This window comes from Mytilus trossulus, chromosome 4, assembly GCF_036588685.1.
Source record: "Mytilus trossulus isolate FHL-02 chromosome 4, PNRI_Mtr1.1.1.hap1, whole genome shotgun sequence".
Lineage (NCBI taxonomy): Eukaryota > Metazoa > Mollusca > Bivalvia > Mytilida > Mytilidae > Mytilus > Mytilus trossulus.
In genome coordinates, this window is record NC_086376.1 from 21,264,680 (window position 1) to 21,286,119 (window position 21,440).

At 32.1% G+C, this 21,440-nt stretch overlaps 2 protein-coding genes across 2 annotated transcripts; both read right to left on the reverse strand.

Annotated features, from left to right (window-relative positions):
- Nucleotides 1–5,628: 5,628 nt before the first annotated feature.
- On the reverse strand, nt 5,629–10,999 carry LOC134716488 (low-density lipoprotein receptor-like). Its single transcript, XM_063579492.1, has 5 exons — nt 10,894–10,999; nt 8,597–8,722; nt 7,499–7,624; nt 6,386–6,508; nt 5,629–5,891 (listed from the first exon to the last, which is right to left on the reverse strand). The coding sequence occupies exons 1-5, from the start codon at nt 10,997–10,999 to the stop codon at nt 5,767–5,769; spliced, it is 606 nt and encodes a 201-aa protein (XP_063435562.1). The 3' UTR covers nt 5,629–5,766.
- A 1,567-nt stretch (nt 11,000–12,566) lies between these two features.
- Nucleotides 12,567–20,977, reverse strand: LOC134716489 (low-density lipoprotein receptor-like). Its single transcript, XM_063579494.1, has 7 exons — nt 20,874–20,977; nt 18,344–18,444; nt 17,775–17,936; nt 17,381–17,506; nt 15,507–15,626; nt 14,097–14,136; nt 12,567–12,570 (listed from the first exon to the last, which is right to left on the reverse strand). The coding sequence occupies exons 2-7, from the start codon at nt 18,435–18,437 to the stop codon at nt 12,567–12,569; spliced, it is 546 nt and encodes a 181-aa protein (XP_063435564.1). The 5' UTR covers nt 18,438–18,444; nt 20,874–20,977.
- Between the last annotated feature and the right edge of the window lie 463 nt (nt 20,978–21,440).

Below are 21,440 nucleotides of genomic sequence, written 5' to 3' on the forward strand. Positions count from 1 at the left end.
CTGAAGTATTTCACACAATGACATGGTGTCTTTTTTTAGTTATTCTCTTCTCTGACTGGGAAATGTCTGAATGTTTCCTTAATTCATTATTTCGATATGTTGCTCAGTCTTTCGTTGTTTTGTATTGTGGTTTGCTTTTTCATTTTTTTGTTGCCATTGTATTGTCATTTTGTTTTCGATTGATGAGTTTGTATATCCTTATGGTACCTTGTGCCTCTCTTTATGTATTTTTCGTAGTCACAAATCTGTTCTGTTTTTCTTGAATAGAAAGCATTGAATGCAAACTTTATTTGAATGTTTACCTGCTATGAGCAACATCACATGTGCCCCTAGATTATTGTAGCTCTACACTCTTTAGATTATCAAACATTTTGCCTTTAGTATTCCACTATCTGGTGAAGATACATCCAGCAAATGTGCTCTGAACGCATGAATTTCATAACGTGTTCTTTTCATTTCAATGTTTACTTCTTAGTGGGTACACCTTCGGATTTTTTTTAGTATGTCCTTGGTATGTTCTGCCTATTTTCAACATATATTTTTATGTTGCCAATACAAAGTCAAGGACTTTCAAGTGTATTAAAAATACATTAAGCTGATAGGTAATGATACGAATGTCTCCTATTACTTCAAATCTCCGTGGATCGCCCGGGCTAGTTAGTAGGTCTTTTTTAAACTTCATTCTAGCAACACTATTCATAACTCATACTCTAATTTGATACCTTAGTCTTATATATTTTTTTTTGTATACGTTTTTATTGTCTTTGAACCAGGTGTCAGTAAGTGTGAGTACTCTTAGATCGGTACTAAGTATTCATTTTGCTGCATGGGTGAATCAATACTCTGCCACGTCAAGTCTGTGTTTTTGATACTTGTATTTCTGCTTTGTTTCGATATAATAAGTGAATCTGTTTTCGACTAATTTTTATAGTTTATTCTTATTACAACACTGTTCAAGCCTAATATAGCCGACTCCACGATATGGATGTTGCTTATTCTTGAAGGTCGGACGATAACAGCTGTGATTTTATATGTCACTTTGTCTTTGTAAGACAGTTGTTTAATTTAGTAATTATACCACATTTTCCTATTAACATATTCGTGACGTTTACTATAAAATTGAGAATGGAAATGGGGGATGTGTCAAAGAGACAACAACACGACCATAGAAAGAACAACAGCAGAAGGTCACCAACAGCTCTTCAATGTAGCTAGAAATTCCCGCTGGCCCCTTAACAAATATATACTAGTTCAGTGATAATGAACGCCATACTAATTTCCAAATTGTACACAAGAAACTAAAATTAAAATAATAAAATAATACAAGACTAACAAAGACCAGAGGCTCCTGACTAAGGACAGGCGCAATAATGCGGCGGGGTTAAACATGTTTGTGAAATCTCAACTCTCCCCCTATACATCTAGCCAATGTAGAAAAGTAAACGCATAACAATACGCACATTAAAATTCAGTTCAAGAGAAGTCCGAGTCTGATGTCAGAAGATGTAACCGAAGAAAATAAACAAATTGACAACAATACATAAATAACAACAGACTACTAGCAGTTAACTGACATGCCAGCTCCAGACGTCAATTAAACTGACTGAAAGATTTTAATTTCATCATATAAACATCAGGCACAATCCTTCCCGTTAGGGGTTTAGTATCATACCATCATAAAATATATGAGAAGAACATAACCCGTATCATGCCAACACCTGGTTTTTGAATAAATGTGTTTAGTTCCGATGCAAAGACATTCATAAGTAAATCAATATATTAACGCCAAACTATGCAATCTTTAATGACCTGACAACAGTATCGTAACTATATCCCTTCTTAATAAGTCTATTCAAAGGTTTTGTTAGCTTCTGGTGTGAATACTTACACCTTTGTGCTTTATAAAGAATATTTCTATAAAAAAAAATGGATGTGAAATACTTGAACGTATAAGAAGTCTGCATGTTGAGCTATAGTTACGAATGATGTCTCATACCGATGATAAAATTTAGTAAATGTTTTGACTAGTTTGTTACTTTTCAGTAATACATACATTTCTCTCGTTAAAATCTAAAACATTGTTACATACACGAGCAAATCGTACAATTTGAGATATATAAACACCGTTAGATGGTGACAAGGGAACGTCACCATCTAAAAATGGATAATTAACGATAGAAAATGAAAAATCATCTTTTTTATCATAAATTTTGGTATTCAGCTTTCGATTAGTGATATAGATATCAAGACCGAGGAAATGGCAGTGGTCATCGTTAGTTTTAGCTTTATTTAAAGTAAGTTCAAAAGGATAAATTTCTTTAGTTAACACCCTAAAGTCGTCATTATTGAGAGCCAAAATATCATCCAAATATCTAAAATTATTATTAAATTTGTTTATCAGATGTTGTTTCGATCGGTCTCTGCTTATTTTTACATAAATTGTAACTCATAGCAATACAAAAACAGGTCCGCAATAAATGGTGCACAGTTAGTTTCCATTGGAATTTCGATAACCTGACAATATATGGAATCCCCAAAGCGAACAAAAATGTTATCTAATAAGAATTAAAGGGCATATATAGTATCAAAGCATGTCCAATTGACATAGTTTTTTTGTTTATTGCTACTAAGAAATGACCTAAAAGAGTTTGAAAATATATATTCATACTATGCATTACGGTTTTGTTATTTTACTGTTGTTGGATGAAGTTGTTGGTTACAGTTATTTGGTATCTTTGTTGTTGCCTTTGGTTTATTATATAAGGGTTTTTCTAAACTGTTTTTGGTTGAAGTTATTATTATATGTTTTACAGTATCTTTGTATACCACCATTGATTGAGGATTTTTGGTTTAAATAGTGATCTCGTAGGCTTTTGTTAAGTAAGGTGTATTTTGTTTTATCGGTCGTCCCACTGTCTATATCACTCTGTTCAGCTCTTAATATCATTCCGTATCAGGTCTTTGTAACGTCAAATACGTTGACCCGGCCTAAATAACTTTGACACGGACATATCAGCGACATCATAATGTTTGAACCGACATTAATAACTTTGACCCCAACTTATCAAGTCATCTTTTGTGTGCTGGTGAAATAAAGAAAACACTTCTGAAACACACAAATATAGCCCGATAAATCGATTATCAGAATATCTGAATATTGATATTGTAAAATATCAGCTGCTTGACATTATATGAAGGCTTTTGATCTCGTTCCCTACGATCACTCGACAAAAAGCTTCATATTATGTCTCGCAGCTGATATTTTACGATATCAACATGCAGATAACCTGATAATCGGTACGTAGCTGTAGTATCGTTAAGGATTACTGTCTCGATCTTTTTTTTCCTAATGTGTGTCACTTATGTCTTTGAACTCAATTTGATGTATACTGAACGTTTTTAAAAACGCAACACTCATTTTGTTGATTTTTTTAACAAATGTTGTTTGATTCTTTTACAAATGCTTTTTCATGCTTACCATTCCTCTTTCTCTTTCCAAAAAATTAAAAATCTTACTACCCAGTGGTTATTGAACATACCCAATTTTTGAAGTCGCACGAATTTTTTAAAGCGAAATTTGGGACCAATGAAAGATTGTTTTAGTCTTTATCGCTTTGTGAAACAGTTCTTTTAATCCTCTGCCACACTTAAATCAGTTAAAAAATTATGCATCTCCATATTGCTAAGATTGAAAAAAAATCAACCCTTAAGAAAACTGCAAAAAGGATAACCCAAAAGTGCTGCAACCATACTGTGACTTCAAAAACTCGTCTTACTGTCCTTCCGACAACGATACAAGCAGACAAGATTTGTTGCTGGCCATCAATGAACAGATCAACGTGTAGTGACAATGAAACGCCAACAGAATTTGATTACATAACGTCATTTGCCAGACATGTTAACGACCGCAACGTCAACTGCTTATTAAATTGCCGATTGCCATTGCGTACAGATGCGTTCCATAAATGTTTACCATCAGAATTGCCAAAAAATCGACTGAAGGAAAACCTTTAAAGCTATGAAGGTCAAACCGCATAATTGCCAAAATCAATTTTTGGGTTGAAAACATGCAAAATCAGAAGGTACAATACAGAACCCGAATCATGTCAGACATAATTTGTTGACCCTTCTTGCAATCATTTAAGCGTTTGTAACAGGAAGTCATTGCTTTTGACGGTGACACATTCATTCCAAAATGACAAAACAATTATCTAGTGTTAAGTTTCTAAAGTCGGTCAGTATACAAATGTTATTAAAAGGTTATATATTAGTGAAAGCGTTTTATGGTTTGCTATCAAGCATGTAATCGGTTTTACAAAACAAAACTTACGAATTAAATTAATCGCAAGTCATGAACAATGCAGCACAATATTTGTCCTTTTTTTGTGAAACTGGAACCTGGAGGTTTCGCTAGCCACATCACAAGGTTTAACCAACGTAAAAAAACTTGTCTCTTTTTAACAGAAGAACACGTAAAACTACTAGTAATAGTAAATTGTATCGTCCAGTCATTTACCATGTTTTCTTTATCATACAAATGTTCATTGCAATGTAGATCATATTAGCTAGTTCAATATCACTTCTCATGGTAATTAGTTATCAAAAGTACCAGGATTATAATTTTATACGCCAGACGCGCGTTTACCAGACAACATTGTACAGTAGAATACCACTTCACATGGTAAAACTAGATAACTTTGAACAGTACTATACCACTTCTCATGGTACTACCAGATAACATTGTACAGTACAATACCACTTCTCATGGTAATACCAGATAACATTCTACAGAAGAATATCACTGCTCATGGTAATACTACATAACTTTGAACAGTACTATACCACTTCTCATGGTACTACCAGATAACATTGTACAGTACAATACCACTTCTCATGGCTATTCAAGATCGTTCAATACCATATAATTGTTCATTGCAATTCTTGAAAGCATCATCCATTACTATACCATTGCAATTCTAATTCTACATATTATTATTTTTTCTGTACTGACGTAATTATATGTGCAAATTTAACAAAACTGAGAGGAAATATTGATGGTATGCAGTTGTTCTATCATTTCCTAGTTTGTTGAAACATATTATCCAGTCGAAAAATAATTACACATTTGAAATGACAACAGATATGTTAAACAATGTGACTGTGACCCTACACGATGTACACGTGGTCATTTAACTCTAAGTGGGCCAGAGCGAGAAGATTAATTTATGATTCAGTTGTTGTTAAAATAATCAATTTGAGTAAAAGCCAGTGTCTCGAAGTAATGTTTCTTGTTAAAAAAAAGCTCAAAAAAGCGAGACGCATGTTTGAAATGTATGTAAATCTGTGAGCAACACAATGTTGGGTATAAAAAACGTAATTCTGCTTCACACTCCTACTAAATATAGTGAAATAAAACAATATAAAAAAGAAGTTATGATTGCAGTTGTGACAACTTTTCACACGAGATCAAATGACACAGAAAATTACAACTATAGGTCACTGTACGGCCAATATAACATAGCTAAAATATGTATGTTAGACACCGAAATCACAAATGGAAAACAATTCAAACGAGAAAAACAAGCCCAATGACTGTGTATTTATGATATGACACCAACTTAATTTGTATGAAACACTGTTATCACGTGTTTGCTTTTAATCAATAATATTACTTAATTTAGTATGTAAGAGAGATAAAGTTACTTTCAGCTAAGTGATATAATTTTCTGTCAAACTATTCTTTGAATATAATGTTTAAGTTTGAAGTCAAGGGCAATGTAATGGTCGAAATCCTGGATAACCAACAGAACTAAGCTTCGGTGGACCTTGTCCAGGACTCAATCCAAACCATGGAGGCCCAATTGAATAACAATCTCGATGAGCACAAGGATCTATAAATACAGAAATGTTTTCTTTATATGCAACTCTAAAGTTTATACTGAAATTAAAAACCTAAAAACACGTTTTTTTACGTATAGCAAGAAAATAACACATGTTTCGTGGTACTGTACCATTTTTAATGGACAATCAATATATTATGCTACTTTTAATAGATGCGTGTAATCAAAAGTCGCGCAAAGCAAAGTGTAGTACTGATGAAATGAGTGTTTCGTTTTAAATACATTCATATGTATGTTGATAGCACCCTCAGGTTATTCAAGGTATTATGATGAAAGACTCTAGAATCTAGCTAGAATCAAACCTTAATGTCAAAGTAAATTGGTTTTTATAAAGAAGCACTTCGTTGTGCTCACCTGTATCAACTATCTTTTATTTTCGCTCTTTTTGTTCTAATTTCTTTCAGCCATACCTATCTTGGTTCGTTATTTTTGTGTAAGATAATCTATTTTGCATTTTTCCCTCTTAATGTTATTTGTATACTCACATGGTAAGCCACTGCATCCACTGCCATCTTTACATCCGGGCGTCCAACAACTACATGCATATTCTTGTGAAACACATTGTAATCCATCGGTACATTTAGTTCTGTTTCCGTAACATTGGTACTCTTACAAAATAGTAATATTCAATCATTATTAGAAACAATCATATTACTAAAACATTCAACGTGCCACTCAGGGATGTTTAAACAATCCTTGTGCACTAGCTATCCTTCCTTGTAATATTTGTTGACATATTGGTGCATTTTTTATTCTATCGAGGCATATGGTATTTTAAATTTATTTTTTTCATCTCGCAATTAAATAATCAAACTAGGATTCATTAATCTCGTTTATAAGAATTTAAGTTATCGCAGGTATATGATGTCATTGCGCGTAATTTTGTCAAAGTTGTTATATAATTTGTATCTGTCCCGAGTGTTCTTGCATTTCTTTGCACTGTTTTCCTTTCATCATGTTCATGTCATTTTAGTGATATTTTTAACATTGCCATGTAATGCAAGGATTGGCCAGCCACAAATCCAGGTTCAATCCATCATTTTTTTCTTTAAATGTCTGTACAAAGTCCAAAATATTGCAGTCGTTATCTTATAATTTGTTTTAATGTATGTTGTATTGTCGTTTTGGGGTTTTTATTTGTACTTCGTTGCTTCCCTTGTTTTAAGCATATCATCTATCTCATTTTATTAGAAAGTCCGGATCTTTATTCAAAAAAAAGAAAGTCATTTAAGAAAGAATTACTCAAATTTTGTGCCTTTAACTTCGATATGAAATTGCAAATTTGTTGACACCTAAACACAGTACTGATATTTCTTAGATACTGACAACGCTATGATATTAATATAACTCGAATACAGAAGTGAATATTTCTCTGCACTGCCAACTTAACTTACATTGATGAATTTCAACTATTTTTGATATTATAGTAGATTTTCATTGATATAGAAATAGAAATAGTATTATCAAGGTGGTGGATGACATTTTAAAGCATTTTTAATTAAATTTTGCACGTTTAGCTTATAAAACATCCGTAAATCGGAAAAAAAATAATGCGATAAAAACACCAGCTTTTAGTCAAACAAACAGTGGGAAAATACCTCTGCAATGAGCTTCATTTTCATCGGACTCGTCCGCGCAATGGCTATGACCGTCACAAACAAATTCTTCATTTATCCACAGTCTATTGTCTTTACATTTCCATTTTCCTGGTGGACAGGGGTAATCTGAAAAAAATGATATTACATCATCCCGGACACAAATATATTGTAAATATTAAGATGGTTGTAATAAACTATGTTATTGTTTTCAAAATTCAACACTTATTTTGTCCTCTGCTTGACCAGAATATATTTTTTTATCAAATTAAACTAGGAAAAAATACCCCCCCCCCCCCTTTGGAAGTTTTATGGCATTTTCCTTTGTAGTAGCTCCTTTTTATACGATTGTTATCAACGACTTAAAGAGGGTCGATGTTCAGATCTTCATGATAACAAATAAAACTTGAGGGAATTTCATGAACCCTTAAAAGGAGACACTTGTTTCATCTACAGTAAACTTATCTTTTACTACACATGCGTCAAAACAAAGCAAATCCACACTCAGCTAAAATCTCACAATTGGAAATAGAACAAAATCTGTAAAATTGAAGGTCCGACGACTCTACACGTATCTTGACATCTGGTGACGAAACGTGTTGCTAGTGAGTTGCGACACGAACACATTGTATCGATCAACTAATTTGTGAAAACCTTAAACGGGGTCTTCCAATTTTGTATATAAAGGCTTTTGCATGAGTTTTATTCACTCTAACTAAAAGTGTGTGCAAGTATGAACCCATTTTATGACATCGTAAGTATGCAGTGTTTTATATGTCAATTACCACCTCAGTTTTAGGTGTAATTCATGATATGGACATAATCTAAATAAACTCATCATAGATACCTGGATTATAATATTATATTAACGCCAGACGCGCGTTTCGTCTACAAAAGACTCATCAGTGACGCTCAATTAAAAATTGTTAAAAGTCCAAATAAATTTCGAAGTTGAAGAGCATTGAGGACCAAAAGTTCCTAACGTTTTTCCAAAGACAGCTAACGTAATCTTCTCCTGAGGTAGAAAAGCCTTAGTATTTCAAATGGGGAAATGTGTATGTCCGGCAATTTAGTTTCTTAATTATCAATGATATACTTTACCTTTGCAAATATGTGTCGATTCGTCTGATTTATCCTTACAATCGAAATCACCATCACATAAGAAGTATTCTTGGACACAGCCGATTCCGTTTGAACACTGCATACTTCCAGGATGACACGCGTAATCTAAGATATAAACAAAACAGTAGCTTATCCTTCCATTGGATGATAAGGCTTCTCTCACTAAATAGGTCGACATTCATAACTTAATGTACGATATTTCATCGATAGATTTTAGAGAAGGTCAAATGAAAGGGAGTTATCTAGAGGAAACTCTGATATGAAAAAAATGTGAGGAAACTCTAATATGCGGAATGAGGGATTTAAAAAAACTCCCGTCCTAGGCGAATGGTATGGCTATCAAGGTCGTATATAAGCAAGCTCGAGATATTGCCTATTATCTTAAAAAACCTCCGGATTGCTCATGTATATCTTCGAAATACAATTATGTCTAGCTGGTTATGTTATTTCTGGCAACTTTGTCATCCTTTCCAATTAACAACTAAGAGAGTTGTTAGCCTAGGTCCTATAATACAGATTTCAACACCCCATTAACTGGAAAGGGAACTTCAGGGAACTGATAAATGTAGTTGCTGTTTCTTATCCGAAAGCTTAGATTTGTTTACCTTCATGTTCTTTACAGGTGTACGACACTTTTATCGAAGTCCTTACAGAATGTGCATTACTCTCAAATCGTATTTTCTTGTTAATTCGACCTGTAGATACTGTTTATAATGCTTTTTTTGTCATTTTTTATTTATATGGATCTTTCTTGTATACCAGCTTTGATTATTTGTAATATCTTCAATTTTTCACTTATTCTTACAACATTTGTATAAACTTCAAGATTATAAAAAACCGGTTTTTTTCTAAAGTGAACATTGATTGGTTAAATATTTCTCAGTGTGTTTGAATTTGTTTGTAAGCCTTTTGGTCATGAATGTTTGTCTCTAATATTTAATTAACTGTGCATTTGTATTCAGATATCGCAGATCAAATTTATTCGTTCATTGTGTAATCATACGTTTTTTGATTGAGTTAAGTCTGCCAATTGATATTTTAACGTATGTTTTTATATGTTGTGATGTTATGCTATTGTTTCAGAAAAAGGGAGAAGGTTTGGGCCCATTAAAACGTTTAATCCCGCTGCAAATGTTTGCACCTGTCCTAAGTCAGGAATCTGATGTACAGTAGTTGTCGTTTGTTTATGTAATATATACGTGTTTCTCGTTTCTCGTTTTGTTTATATAGATCAGACCGTTGGTTTTCCCGTTTGAATGGTTTTACACTAGTAATTTTGGGGCCCTTTATAGCTTGTTGTTCGGTGTGAGCCAAGGCTCCGTGTTGAAGGCCGTACTTTAACCTATAATGGTTTACTTTTTAAATTTTTATTTGGATGGAGAGTTGTCTCATTGGCACTCACACCACATCTTCCTATATCTAATTACATCTAATTGTTATTGAAGATTTTGTAATTCAGTATTCTTGAAGTGAAAACCAAAATAAAAAAAGCGAAACGACAGAACACCAAACTGGACAGAATAAGTCACTCCATTTTGTTTACTCATATCAATTTTGATTTCAAAACATTGCATAAATAACTTACAGTTATTTTAAAAATAAAGATTTTGGTCAACCCTTGTGTTCATTTGTTTGTTTTTGTTGTTGTGTCATTGTCTCAAAGATTTCTATTATTTTTTACTTATTTTTCAATCATTTGATCAACTGGTAAGTCATAAAAAGTCTCCAATTTTTCGAACTTAATTCATCATATACAAAGTTCCTATTAGTATATAAAAGAGAGCGTATAAATGTAATTAATTTGATTTTAAGATTTCTCATAAAAAAAAATAACACAAATATCAAACTTCAAGGAAATGTTTTGAATTTTCGCATTGGTCGGATCTGATATTTTAAGTTGGATCAAAATTTTTTTTTTTATTTATATACCAACTTTGTTAAACAGTTAATCAGTTCATGAAGGTAAAGGCTGTGTTCAGCATTTGTTTTGCAATATATAATTTCCAGCTGCTAGTAAAAGGTAATGTTTCTATATTAATGACTTTAGCAACTTCACACCAGTCAGATTTCAGTCTAATATCTTAGCAGTTATATTATCACAAGTAATGTTTCTTATGGGATACACGGAGTTCACACAATTATATCATCTTAAGAAAAGTTTTATGCTGCAACCATTTTTTTCGGAGCTATTTACGCGTACAATTTTGAATAATTTGAAAAAATTGAAAAAAAAAGAATGTCAAAGAAAGAATGATTTCAAGAAATTGATTATTTACCTTGACATGTTTCCGGGTTCTCGTCGGAGCCATCCATGCAATTGACTCCACCATCACAAACTCTTAGTCTATTAATACACTGTTGCTTGTCGTCACACTTCCACATCACGGGTGTAATTCGGTTTATCGAGAGAAATGGGCGTGAAAGAATATCTAACGGCGGTCAAGTATTGAGAGACGATCGTGAAAGTTCTGGTAACGGATCGTGAAAGGCATTTAATGTACATTCTAGTTCAGAATCTTTGAAAAAATCGCTTAATTTTCAAAACGCGGAATAAATCCGAACAAAAAAATATGTCTGTCAAAATGGTTTAACTTCCTCAACATAACTGTGAAAGAAGATAAAGAAAATATGAAGTACTTTTTGAAAAAACACAAAAGGCGCAATGCGTGTCTATGAAATTTATTAAAAATAACACGCTTTGTGTACCTATAATGGTCATATTTCAGAATATCATGATATATTTGAAACTCAATCTTTGGTGTATCTGATAGTACAGTAAAATTAAAGTATGTTCTTTCATTAAAAGCGCTAATTTGTTTATGAAAACCTTGAATTTGTTGAATTTCCATCAAACTTGATCGTGAAAGATCAGGCAACGTATTTTTTTGATCGTGAAAGAAAATGCGTGACCAGACTTGATACTAGTAATCAGAAATCAGTTTTTCTATTACCATTTGATAAATCTGCAAGTGGTTGAAGCCTGTAACTATTTTGATAAGGATGAACATTAAAGCTATTATCTTTTTTATTCTATTCCACACTTTACCTCAAAAGTTAAAAAAACCCAACTAATAACGTGTCTAAATAACTGTGAAAGATTCAGCTCTGTGAATCAGTCTAGTGCACTTCAGGCACACCGACACTAGTTAGCCAATAATATAGATAGTATGCAACGTTTAAACCAAAATGTTATCCATCAAACAAAAAATCATAGCAAAAACAGCACATTTCATGTGTAGTTTTGGATTGAACGATAACCAACATTGTGTGCTACAGAACTTTTTAAGTTCTTTATAAACAACGCAGATAAGGATTGATTTAACTATATAGTACATATTATAGAATAACAAAGCGCAAATGCTGTAATGTCTTGTTTGCTTTACTTATGATAGTATATGTGTTGAACGTCTATAATATCAAGGAATGTACTAGAAGTGTCAAATGCGCTTAAGATCATCAATGTTTCATAAAAAAAAGGCCATGGTCAGATGACCCATGCCATACAGATCTCTACAAATATCCCGTACACCAAATAAATGTGTTCCGATCCTTACAGTGCCTTAGAAACTGACAAATGTAAAAGTTATGCTTGACCAATTAATTCGAAACATAAGGTCAAAAGTATATGAACCCTGACCGACAGCCAGACAAAGACATCTTTCTATCATTTAATAAATCAAACACAATTGAAGTCATCATGGTCATATAAGAAACATGCAGACAGACATGTACACCATACACGAAACACCTTGTCGCTATTGCATACATGTATATATTCAAAAGGCCAAACAACATAAAACAAACATTGCCGAATGATGCATGATAATGAGTTCAATGGTAGTTGAAACCTTGCACAAGTTGAAAATATACACCTTACAATCATATCAACAGACAGTTATCCTAAAGCTTAACGAATCCTCGATACGGACTTGACCACTAATATGAATCTTCATCTATGAAATGAGGCAAATTCAGAGTCAGGTGAATCCTGTTTGACGGACATTTAGTTTATATGATCCAATATACAAAATATGGGTATCATATAACTCATGATAAGTGAGTACTTCACATGACGATAAAAAAAACTTCATCCTAAAATCATCCAACTATTTTACAAACAACATGTTCACGAATGCCCAAATAATAATTTTAATGTATTTGCGCGTCTTGCGTACTAAATTATAATTCTAGTACCTTTAATAACTATTTACGCCACTAGGTCGAAACCATTGGTGGTGAACGTTTCGACCCCGAGGGTATCACCAGCCCCGTATTCAACACTTCAGTGATGACATGAATATCAATAATGTGGTCATTTGATACAAATTTCTTGATAAAAAACTTTGAATTTTTCGAAAAAGTAAGGATTGCAATAGTCGTATTTGGTACAACTTTTAGGAATTTTGGATCCTCCATGCTCTTCAACTTTTTACTTGTTTGTCTTAATAAATATTTTGATATGAGCGTCACTGATGAGTCTTGTGTAGATGAAACGTACGTCTGGCGTACTGAATTATAATCCTGGTACCTTTGATAACTATATGTACTTGTACAAATAAAAATTTCCTGTTACCCCGCTGTTACCTGTTATGCGCAGCAGTTCATTTTAGCTCCTCTTTGAGATCTAAACAAGAGTTTCAAGTGCCGGGTGTAACAACTTGCAGTATACACTAACATATATTGGTGGAGATTATAAAATTAACTTTTTTGGCGACTGCACTACGTCCTACAGTGACATATGAAGTTGTGTGGCACCAAATCAACATTACAGGTAAGATTTATTTTTATAATTCTATCATTTCAAAATATAAAATTGAGCCAATTCGGATGGTCTTTAGATAAGAAAATAAACTATTGTATGGAATAATGCTAGCCATAAAAAAATATTAAACCTTTCATTTATATTTCGCGCTTCATTCTGAAACACGCACTGTCAGCAACATGAACGTCTTCGTAGCATCAAATCTTTCACGATCCTTTTCACGATCTTCAAAAATGCGGTACGTGATCTTTCACGATCCAAAAAATCAATTTTGTGTGAATAGTTCTTTATTTACCAAGTTTCAGATTATATTTATACAAAATAACTATGAGAACCGTTCAATTAATTCAAATACAATGCCCTTCTTTTGATAAACGTAGTTTATTTAGTCGAATTTGTGAAAAAATCGTGTTTGTTTACATTTTTTATGTCATTGAAATGTCGAGAAGCAATCTGCCTTTTGTCGTTTTGTAATAACTGTGTACTTTTGAAACTGGATATTCTGACAAGCTGATCATAATGTTGAACCATTTTGACAGACAGTTTTATTTTGTCGTAAATGTGTCTGTGTAATTAATTAAATTAAAATATTTACTGATCTTTCATATGTCTTCTCGATTAAATGTCTTTCACGATCCGTTACCAGAACTTTCACGATCGTCTCTCAATACGTGACCGCCGTTAGATATTCTTTCACGCCCACTTCTCTCGATAAACCGAATGACACCCGTGCACATGTACGCAGAACACTGAAATTCTGAAGCAAAGAATTTGATGTATACATGTTAAACCACTCCTTTATCATTCAAACTTATTGGTATTCTAAGAAATTGTAAACATATATTTAAGTGCAGAATATGATAAATGTATTGAGTTCTGCTGTCAAAATATATAATTGTGGTCCCCCCATTTTTAAATTATCCGAGGCGCTTGATGACATGTGTATACCTAATAGCCAACTAGGAGCCATAAATGTATAACAACATAAACACACGAAGGACTATAAGATTAAAGTGGGTCGATAAGTAAGTATAACCAAATCCATTTAAAATCAAGTTTATCTAAAGTAGTTTTTAAAACTGGTGTTGCGTATTAATAATTTTAAAATTGAATTGAACAGTAGCATTACAAACAGGTTAATATTTTTTTTTCGACTTTATTTTCATTGAATAGTCTATGATTTATGTAATGAAAATAACAACCAATCCAAATATTAAAAAAAAATCAACTCAAGACCGAGCAAACTTAAAATTAACTCTCGATTTACTCTCATTCATGATGTATTGTGTGGTTCGGTCACTCGTTAGATATTTTACTATATTTGAAATCTTGGATAAGTTATACAATTAATTCAGTGGTATATACCAAAGGATGAACATACAACTGTGAGAAAAGATATACATATAAAAAAGAGACGCAAGATACCGTAAGACATTCGAATTGATAAGTCGGAAAAACAAACTAGCAACGCCATAGTCAAACACGTAATAGCAGTACACAAAACACAGCATGGAAAACGGGAGACGCACAAGACATTTTCTACAAAAATCTAAGATGAGCTCAGTTAATCAATAATGGTAAGCAGCTCCATGTGGCACCCGACGTGTTGCTTATGTAATTACAAACCCAGGAATGAGTCTAATTAGGTAGGTCACATTAAAGAAAAAGAGAACGAGAGTAAAGGTACAATAATTGGATCATTTCTGTCGTCACCTGTGGAACAGATATTTCAAATACTTCTTATTCTGGCGATGCTGGAATGTTGCTACATACAACAAAAACTTTACATTCGGGAAGCTGAAATCATCTTTTTTTATGTCGATTTGAACGGACCATATTGTCAATTTATTGTTATAATTCAAGATCTGAAGCAGATTCAACTGTAATTTATGTATCCTTGATGCTGAATGGCTGCATGGTCAAATATTGAATCAAATAAAACGTTTTCTATTTTTATCAACCAGGTAAACTAAAATGAAAAACTTTCCTTTATACGTTCAAGCTATTTGTTTTTGAGGGGATCATGGCTTCTTGTGCTCAGTTTTCTGTTGTTCGATTACGTGTCTTATTCAACGTTGCTTAACTTTTCATAAAAATATTAGAACAACTCATAGATAAAAGTAATACCTGTACAATTGGCCTCGTCTGACTTATCACTACATGTAGGATGACCATCACAACGATTCATCTCATGGAAACACTGCATTTTATCATCACATTTTATCTCTTCTTTAGAACATGGTTTTCCTTTAATACAAGCATCACAATTTTAGGAGGTGTCACTTCAACATAGTGGAGTTTTGATCTAGTCAATTATGTTTACATCTTAATTGTACGTTCTACTCTTTTAAATATAGCTCATACTATATCTTGTTCAATTACATTCGTGGAATCGGTTTCATGGAATTGGAATTATCGCCCATATTTAAAAAAAAACACTCAATTAAAGATAAAATTGACGAAGCGACAAAAAAATGGATCCATTCTGCCGAAGGACGTCGATTTTCATTAAAAGTGCCGACTGTCTAAAAAAAAGAATTACAGCAGAATCACATCGGGCTCACTATCTGAAACAAATCATGCCTAGATGATAATTTTTAACGACTTTGATGTTGGAAAGTAATCTTAACAGTCCATGGACGCAACGGGTAGTAAATAGTTCATGAAATTGTTTTTTTTGGCTTCCTCTACGAATTCACATCAGCATAAGGTGAACCCACACATGTCAACTGTTAACTGACATAATAATTGTTTTATCACGACCAATCAACTGCTACTGTTATTATCAGCGGGTAGACATGATAGACAAATATTACAAATTACGAAGAAGAATAGTAGCTGCTGAATATATAAGTATGTAAATTTTTGTGCGTTTCTGTTTTTTATTTCGTTGATAAGACAATGGAAATATATTTGTTTTTGGTGGTTATCAGTTTGTACGCTTCGTGTTATTGGGAAGACAACTGAATGAATTTTAGGTGATGTTTTAAGTTTGAAATAGTTTCTAAAAAGAGATACCTATTTATAATTGCAACTTTTACTATGAAGAGGATAGTGATAAATCAGTATTGAACATCAAGTTTTTTTTTAGATATTACGCATTACTCATATAAACAGGATGGTTGTACTGCGAACCTTTATTTTGGGAAATTGATTATGGATTTGTCATAACAAAATTCTTTGGTTAAATTGAGGACATTGTAGTTAATTAAAGGCAGTCGTAAACCGCTGTTCGAAATAACATACGCAACACAACGGATGCCACATGTAGAGTAGGATCTGATTACCCTTCCGAATCCGGAGCATCTGAGATCACCCCCAGTTTGTGGTTGGGTTCGTGTTGCTAGTATTTAGTTTTCTATGTTGTACTATTTTATGTCTGGTTTTTTTTATTTTTTAGTCATGGCGTTGTCAGTTTATTTTCAATCTATGAGTTTGACAGCCCTTCTGGTATTTTGAGCCACTCTTTCATAAATCGATTGAAAGAAAACAAATCCGGAATATAAACTTAAGCCTAGGGGAAACACATCAATTATAGGAGGCAAACAACAAAAACAGAAACGTTAACTTTAAAGTGCAACAAAAACCAAACGACAATGTAACACACACAAAAATAAACTATAAGATAGCTGGTCTAGGAATAAATACGTACCTTGTCCTCAATTGGATAAAATGATATAACTGAAAGGACGAGCACATCTTGGTAATAGTTACGTATTATATATGATATCTTTTTTTATTTTGTTTTATTGTTCAAACTGAAAGGATTATTAACAATGAAGTAAGTTTACAATTTGCCCTCAATCAGCAGGTGGCATGTTTTCCCACAATTTAAAAAAAAACATCTCACTTTCGTTTATTTTATTGGCGTTTTTAAAAGTACCCTCCCGTTGGCTAATATAATTTTAAATATTTTTTCGCTTTTTATTATCTTTTCTATATTTTGAAATAACAAAACATTAATGAATATTTCTTTTAAAAGAAATAACTTGATTACTTACCTATACATGTGTCAGGATCCTCATCTGATCCGTCTAAACAATCTACATTTCCGTCACACTGTCCGTCATTGCAAATACATTGTTTATCATCTGTACAACGCCACTGGTCCTTCGAACAAGGTTCCGCTAATTAAAGATATTCAATAAGTGTGACTATTGTTGTTATTTATTCTATTAAATATTGAATGGTTTTGAGTTTTTGGGGAGGTTTTGTTTATTTACGTCCTGATATTATATATGATAAAAATGCACTAACAATGCAGTCTCAACAAGAATACAAAACTTCAAAGTAAATTGTAAACGGGGAAAGTCCTTTAAACCTTACAAAATCAATCAGCTTGTTTAATGCTTTATTTTGTTTTAACATTGGCATATGTCATACTTATTTACCTACTCCGACATATGGGTTCTTCCTCATCTTCACCATTGTCGCAATCATTCTTTCCATCACATAGTGATAAACGGCAAATGTGACCTTGGATTCCTGAACCATCAGAACACGGCAAACATAGATAACAGTCGGAATACGTGTCGTCTGTTAGCCATAGAATGCAATCTGTAGTAACAATGTACAAACCGATAGCAAGCACTTTCATTATTACAACACAGGACAATTTAAAATGATAAGATATATACACAAAATGAGTTAATACAAAAAATCCATCTAGCTACTTCCATTGAAGTCACACGTATTCACGTTTGTAAACAACTAAGATAAAGAGAAAATAATCTGAATCACATGAAACTAATTTTGAAAAAAAAACGTGTTAGAATTTTAACTATTTCCGTTTGCAATTGTTATACGGTATGTTTTATATCAGAAAGCAATGTTACAAAATAAATTCGAATGTAATATTGTTTGCTTCACGTCAAATTAATAAAACAAAAAAATATATCGATTGTTTTTAGTTCTTCCTAATCAAATGAATATCAACTGGACAATAATTATATCACATTTGTTACCTTCTACAGACCTGCTCCCATTCGTATTAGCACCTGCTGAGACAACTAATAAACACAATATTCCTAGGACTATTTGTACATACATGGTGATCATTCTTTAGCTAAAACAAAGTTTAAAAAGGATTGCTTAGATTCAGTTTTATTTGTTTCCTTATTATTAGGAGTCTTCAAAAATGCACCTTTATAGATTAATGTTCCATTAATGTACATATATATCGGAAACGAGCTCAATGTCATTTTGGTCAAATGGGATTAGTTTAGCAATTGTGAAATTGTTTTGATATGTTTTAGATATTCAAAATTCTTATTTAAAGTCATAAGAAACGAGTGACCGGTGAAAAATAATGTTCTCCCAATTCTTGAACCAATGCATACAAACATCATAAACTTTGTCTTCTGTGCTCGAATTTATCATTTTTTTCGTGTAAATTTCGTATAATTGTCAATTTTTTTTTCAATCGGTCAGTGTTGTTGTGAAAATATGGCAGGTAATTAAAGTTCGTGTTTTGATGCCGAAGTTTAACGATTGTCACCTGTTTGTCAACAATTGACGAAAAATAAACAAAAAAGCATGGAAATTGAGCACGTGTTTAACATGTAAATTCAGATAATAGTTTATTTTAAGGACATCCATGCGTATTGTGGTCACCGGATTTTTACGAGATGGTCGCACTAAGGTCACCTTGCATACGGAAAATATGTCGGGGGGATAGCTTGCTGGAAGGAAGCTATTCAAATAAAGTAAACTTCTTCTAAATATGAATAAATTAAATAATTTTCTTCAGAAAAAAGTATATGTACATAAGTTTTATAATGAAAACTATCAATTGAGTTATAAAAATCATATGCATTATTTTTTTTTGATTTGAGGTTTCTTATGACTTTAAATTCTGTGTCCATATTAAAAAGATTTAAAGGGAAAATATGGAAATTGAAATTGAGAAAGGAAATGGGGAATGTGTCAAAGCGACAACAACCCGACCATAGAACAGAAAACAGCCGAAGGCCACCGTACATGTAGGTCTTACTTTACTTAACGCATACATAATGACGATCGTTTTTGTTTGTTTTCAGTTTTGTCGGTACCAGTGTTCACATTCGAAATCAAGAAAGTAAGTATCTGAGGAAAACGATATGTCATAAAAATAAACATTTAGTAACAATTGTTTTTCATCAAAATTAGCAAAATAATAACTATTTAAATTTACAAACAACAACAAGAAACGCAAAATAGTACTCAAGTATTAATTAATGAACAGTCAGTGGATGTTTCACTTTTTGTTGATACATGATGATAAATAGTGTGTGCTTATTTTGATTTCAATATTTTTCAAACTACTCTATATAGAAATATATACAGATTTAGGAACATTTATGTGATAAAATATAGATATATTGTTAAATGTTCAATATAAAAAAAGAAGATGTGGTATAATTTCCACTAAAAGCAACTGTCCATAAGAGACATGTGACAGAGAAGTTAAAAGCTATAGGTCACTGTATGGCCTTCAACAACGAGCAAAGCCAATACCGCATAGGAAGCTGTAAGTCCATTTCAATATTTTATAAAAATTCTTTGACAAGTCTTGAGAGCACATTTGATCATTTACTGCTAGTGAAAGGTTTGATAGCACTTACAATTTGTTTTTCATATCAAACCTATGCCAAATTATACAATTAATGGGGTTTCTTGCAACAATGTAATATTCTGACAAATATTTAATATTATTTGCCAAATATCAAAGGCATTATTTTTAACAAAACACCTTAATATTTTTCTAACAATAGAGATAAAGTAAAATCATTTCTAAAGTTAATACCTAGATCTATTTTTGATAAAAAAAAAATATATATATATATATATTGTGAAACTATGAACTTCTGTACTCTTTTATAAAACGCAAATGCATATAGTTTGATGTTTGGCCTTGGTGTTATAAGATCTTTGTTAATAGTTAACTTTCGTCATATTTTAGAATTGTACCGGCTCATATCGCACATTATCAGTATCTGTTAGGCATACTTTTAAAACCTGCCTCACATCTAAAAGTTATACACACATGGTTCGATTTTTAATTTGTTTAATGCTATAGTTAATATAGTATTATAAATAAGAATAAATTGGTTTGGTTCATTTTTCATTTTCATTATCATACAAATGGAATTTATCTTTTATCCAAAATATTTATAGATACGTATATTAACTGTAATCTTATTTGATATCGGTTATCCCTTTCTTAATTCGATTCTTATCCAATTTGTATCTATTCCATGGTAAAAAAGAAATTACCGAATGCGGTCCGACAGACATCAGACAGTGAACATTTTGAATAATGCTATATAGCTATATATTGTTTATTTAACTTAAAAAAGATTGACATGATTTATTTTTCATCCTTATGATCATATAAATGGAAGATATCTATGATCCAAAAATATTTATAGAAACTTATACTTATTGTTTCCTCTTTTATATACTAGGTAAATCATGACTTTTAAAAGTAAGACTTATAACGTTACAATAACTTACCATTGATGGTTGTAGTCTACTAAATCGTGTTTTTCTGATTCCTATATATGCCTTTTGACAGGAAAATGTCAAAACCATTATCTTTAAATTTTAATATCTTTTTTCAGTAACATTCATAACTGCCGGTAGTAAATACAAAATCATATTATATTACATCAGTTTATATTTATTAAAATAAAACGTTAGCATTTGTATAAAGGAATTGATTATACTTAAGTATGTTTAAATTTGATAGTATGGCAATCATTAATTTAGACATTTGTAGAAAAGAAATGCCTTAAGGTCATATATATGTTTCAGAGTGTGAACTGACTAAACAGAATATTTCACTGGTATTAAAGAGATAATGGTAACTGCAATTACGATTATCCCAATATGGCGACGGTAGATATAGGTAAAATCTTTACACTCATTTTTCTTACATGTAGCATGCTTTTGTCAATAGTTACTCAGCTGCAAGGTTTATCTATACCATTACATCATATTTGAATCGTAACGGTGCACTGGAATTGTCTAAGCGCTGTGAAAATAGCCGTTGAAAAATTCGGGATGATATTCGTAACTCTA

Bases quoted from the DNA above. Each gene is read 5' to 3' on its own strand.
- LOC134716488 (XM_063579492.1), bottom strand. From the start codon at position 10,999: ATGTGGAAGTGTGACGACAAGCAACAGTGTATTAATAGACTAAGAGTT. The intron at 8,723-10,893 runs GTAAATAATCAA...TTTATATCTTAG, and splicing joins GAACCCGGAAACATGTCAAG to ATTACGCGTGTCATCCTGGA. The intron at 7,625-8,596 runs GTAAAGTATATC...CATTTTTTTCAG, and splicing joins ATCGACACATATTTGCAAAG to ATTACCCCTGTCCACCAGGA.
- LOC134716489 (XM_063579494.1), bottom strand. From the start codon at position 18,437: ATGATCACCATGTATGTACAAATAGTCCTAGGAATATTGTGTTTATTA. The intron at 17,937-18,343 runs GTAACAAATGTG...TTGTTACTACAG, and splicing joins TGGGAGCAGGTCTGTAGAAG to ATTGCATTCTATGGCTAACA. The intron at 15,627-17,380 runs GTAAGTAATCAA...CTTGTATTAAAG, and splicing joins GGATCCTGACACATGTATAG to GAAAACCATGTTCTAAAGAA.